The following is a 3,521-nucleotide window of genomic DNA, read 5'->3' as shown; positions in this document are numbered from 1 at the left end:
CCCCCCCTCCCAACTTTCTCCGCTTCTCTCTCGGCTTCGCACTATCTCCTCTTGTGGATGAACTCAAGGGAGGCTCTGCCCGGAGACCGATGACGATGCAGAAGGGAGAATTCCCATTGGTCCCTCCGCTTTTCTGGGCCCTCCCAATTCCGAAGTTCGAGGGAAAAGCCCCCCAAGCCAGATCCACCGATTCCACCTCTGGGGCTGGGAGCCTCCGCGTCTCTCTCCCCTCTCTCTGGGGGCGCTGGTGGGGCGGCATCCATGGGCTCTGTTGGGGTCCCTCTTTTGTTGCTGGTGGGGGCGCTGGCCCGGATCCCCGGAAGCGAAGGGGGGAAGGAGACGCCCGGTAAGGAGGGGGCTCGTAGGGGGAGGAGAGGGGCCGGGAGGGGCCGTCAGTGCTCCTGGGAAGGGGGGAAGAAAGGGGCTGGGACCCCAGTAGTGGGAAAAGGGGTCGAGGGCAAGAGGGGCGGGAGACTGCAGGAGCCTCGATCTCCGCGTGGTCTCCGCCCCTCCCTCGCCTCATTCCCCCCCCCGCAGGAGAATAGGGATCCCCCCTTCCCTGGTTGTGGCCGAGGTGGGCGGGGGTCCCGGGAAGGCAGCCGATGTGGGATAAGAGTCAGCCTGACCCCTCTCTCGCCCCCCCCCGTGGCTGGGTGGGAGGGGGACCTCGAGGACCCAGAATTAGCGCCTGAGCCCCGAAGTTTCTTGCACTGAAAGAGAAAGCAGACCGAAACCGAAAGTGTAAGAGGGAAACTGAGGCACTTTCAGACCTGAATTCACAAATGCCATCAAATGTATAAGAAAAAGAGGGGTTTTTTTTTGGCAAAAGTGTTTTTGCAATCTCAGTTTTTCTTCTGAACCTCCATTTTTTTAAGAGGAGGGGAGAGTTGAGCTGGATTATTTCTTGGGGGAGACTCTGAATTTGGGGAGGAGACCCAGAATCCCCACCCCATATTCCCCCATTGCTGAATCAGGACCTGGAGGGGAGGGGGGAACTGAGGGAGAAGGAGATTGGGTAGGGTCTGAATTGCTTCCCTAAATTGGCTACTCAAAACGATTTCTTTGGTGAGGGGGGCTGGAGACCCTCCCTTTGAGGCGGTCTTGGGGGGCTGCAGGGTGACAGAAAAGAGGGCTGAATCCCCAAATCACGCAAAGGCAGCCAGTAGGAGTTAATTTGGTGGGAAGGAAAATTTGGGGGATAACTAGGGAATCTGGGGGTTCCCTTCTCCCCAGGATCCACGGCCCCCCAAGCCGTCTAGATCAAAATTGAGCAGCCCTCCCTCAACAGAGGGGGAGGGAAAGGACCCCCTATCTTCTGCCTACAACGGGGTTCTTTCAGCAGCCCCAGGAAGGCTCCCCACCCCTTTGCCCCCCCAATTCAGGGGACTCTGAGGGCCCAGATAAACCCATGGGGGTCCGCAAGGCCCCTCAGAGAACCAGTGACCGGCTTTCAAAATGACCCCAAGGAATGTCCGTCCTTCCACCCTCCACCATTCAGTCAGAACTGAAGAAGCTTCTGGGAGGAGAAGCGAAATGTCTTCAAGGGAAAACCCAGGAAAGTCCAGCTGCCTTTTGGAAAAGCCCCTTTGGGCCAAGCGAGACCAGGAGGGGGGAGACTCTCCGGAGAGACCCCCCCTGGCTCCCCTTGGCCCTTCCAAAGTCTCCGCTGACCCAGCCTGGACTCCTCATGGGGGGCCTTAAGGGAGCTTAAAGGGGCATCTAGTCCACCCCTCCAGGCACAGAGAGAAAGGGGGACTGTAGTTCAGATTCATGGGAGGGGTGCAAAAGGAAGTCTACAACCCCCCCCCAGACACCCCTCTAAAGATGCAGCCTCCAAGACTGAAAATTTTCCCCTCCCTCACCTTCTCTGCTTCTATTGGGAGGGACATTGGGGGGGTCTGAGTTGCTCCTCCAAACTGCCCCTTTAGTGAAGGGGGCTGGAGCTCCTCCCTTTCAGGTGGCCTTGGGGAGGCTGCAGGGGCGTCTATTAGGGAGGGGGACAGGAAAGAGGCCACGGAAATCATCCAAAGGCACCTTGTGGGGCTGAAGATGGGGGGAAGAGGAAACGGGAAGGGGGGGCTTGAAGGGCGGGGACAGCCCAGAAGCATGGGTGTAGGAATCCTTATTGTGACCCCCTCTCCCCTTATGATCCCCCAAAGGAAGAGGGAGAGGATCTTACTTTCCCTCCAGCCCAGAGACTTCCTGGGGGGTGGGGGTCTCTTCCATCCCCGCATAAGTCCTGCCTTTTTTGGGGGGGGGCAAAGAGGCCCCACCGGGATCCAACGTTCCCTGCAGACAGTTAGGCCGAGTGCTGGACCAGCTGAACTTCTGCCTGCCTTTTTCCACCCTCGGGAGAAGGAGGCGGTCCCTCGGGAAGCTCCTCCCCTCCCTCATTTTCCTCCCCCCTCCAGACCCCCACCAAGTGAAGGGAATCCCGCTGGGACCGACAGTTCCCCAACCCTCCTCCAGGGGGCGCCTTCCGGTAGCCTCTCCCGGCAGGTTCCCCTCCCCGCCTCTGACAAGCCTGGGTCCCTCCTCGAGGGGAGGCTGGGAACCATGGGCCCTGGAGTCCCTCCTGACGCTCTTCCTCCTCCTCCTCCTCCTCCCCGCAGCCCATTTCCTGGTCCAGTGGAAGTTCGAGTGCCGCTTTCTCAACGGGACGCGGCGGGTGCGATACCTGCACAGGACCTTCTACGACCGGCAGGAGATCCTCCGCTTCGACAGCGCCCGCGGGGAGTACGAGGCCGTCACGGCGTTGGGGAAGGGGGAGGCGGAGGCTTTGAACAGAGATAAGCACGAGCTGCAGTACCGGAAGGGCGAAGTGAATCGCTTCTGCCGACACAACTACGAGGGTTTCCAGAGAGATTCTGTGGTTGGCCGGAGAGGTGAGTGGGGGAGGGGGAGTTCCATGGGGGGAGGGGGAAAATGCAGGGACACCCCCCTTTTCATTTCATTTATTAGGACTCTCCCGGAGAAAGATTTGCCCCTCTCAAGCTTCCTCCTTCCGTTATATACTCAAGATGGACAGTATTTAATATTTATTATGTATATGTAGGGGTGTGGGTCTATACATATGTTGTACATAGTATGTTTTTAGGGTGTGTCATGTACGTCTTTCACTTTGAGAGCGGGCAACTAAGTTTCATTTTTGATCTGTGCCATTGTGCCCACAGTAAAAAAATGACAATAAAGGTTATCATCATATCTTATGTATTCTGTGCTCTCCGATCTACGAAATTTATTTATTGGTACTTATTGCTATTTATTGATACTCCTAATCCCTTCACCTCCCTTAAAGTGGGGATCTGGATGCCATACAATGTAACATCACCCCTAAATAAAAATGTATAACAAATAAGCTTTAAAATTAAATTACAGTTAAAAAGTTTGAAATTCTACAACGATGACAATGAAACAATCACAAAGGAAGAAATAGATTCCCCTCCTTCCCATCAGTCCCATCATCTTCCTTCCCTTCCCAAGGTCCCAAGTTCCCCCTGCCCAGAAAAAATTCTTTCCAG

The 3,521-nt window shown here is 56.1% G+C and overlaps 1 protein-coding gene across 1 annotated transcript in view; it reads left to right on the top strand.

The window, feature by feature from the left end:
• Window positions 1-2,612: 2,612 nt before the first annotated feature.
• Window positions 2,613-3,521, top strand: part of LOC107300292 (HLA class II histocompatibility antigen, DRB1-9 beta chain-like) — a gene marked incomplete at its 5' end in the record, with an annotated part of 5,971 nt that continues 5,062 nt past the window's right edge. The window contains 2 exons of the mRNA XM_015829628.1: window positions 2,613-2,885; window positions 3,299-3,321. Of these exons, the coding sequence (XP_015685114.1) occupies window positions 2,613-2,885; window positions 3,299-3,321 (296 nt within the window). The remainder of the gene's footprint in view (window positions 2,886-3,298; window positions 3,322-3,521) is intronic.

The sequence above is a fragment of the Protobothrops mucrosquamatus genome, unplaced genomic scaffold (genome assembly GCF_001527695.2).
Source record: "Protobothrops mucrosquamatus isolate PMUCROS unplaced genomic scaffold, P.Mucros_1.0 scaffold6591, whole genome shotgun sequence".
Classification (NCBI taxonomy): Eukaryota; Metazoa; Chordata; class Lepidosauria; order Squamata; family Viperidae; genus Protobothrops; species Protobothrops mucrosquamatus.
The sequence above is the reverse complement of the archived record's forward strand: the minus strand, read 5'-3'. Positions and strand labels throughout refer to the sequence as shown.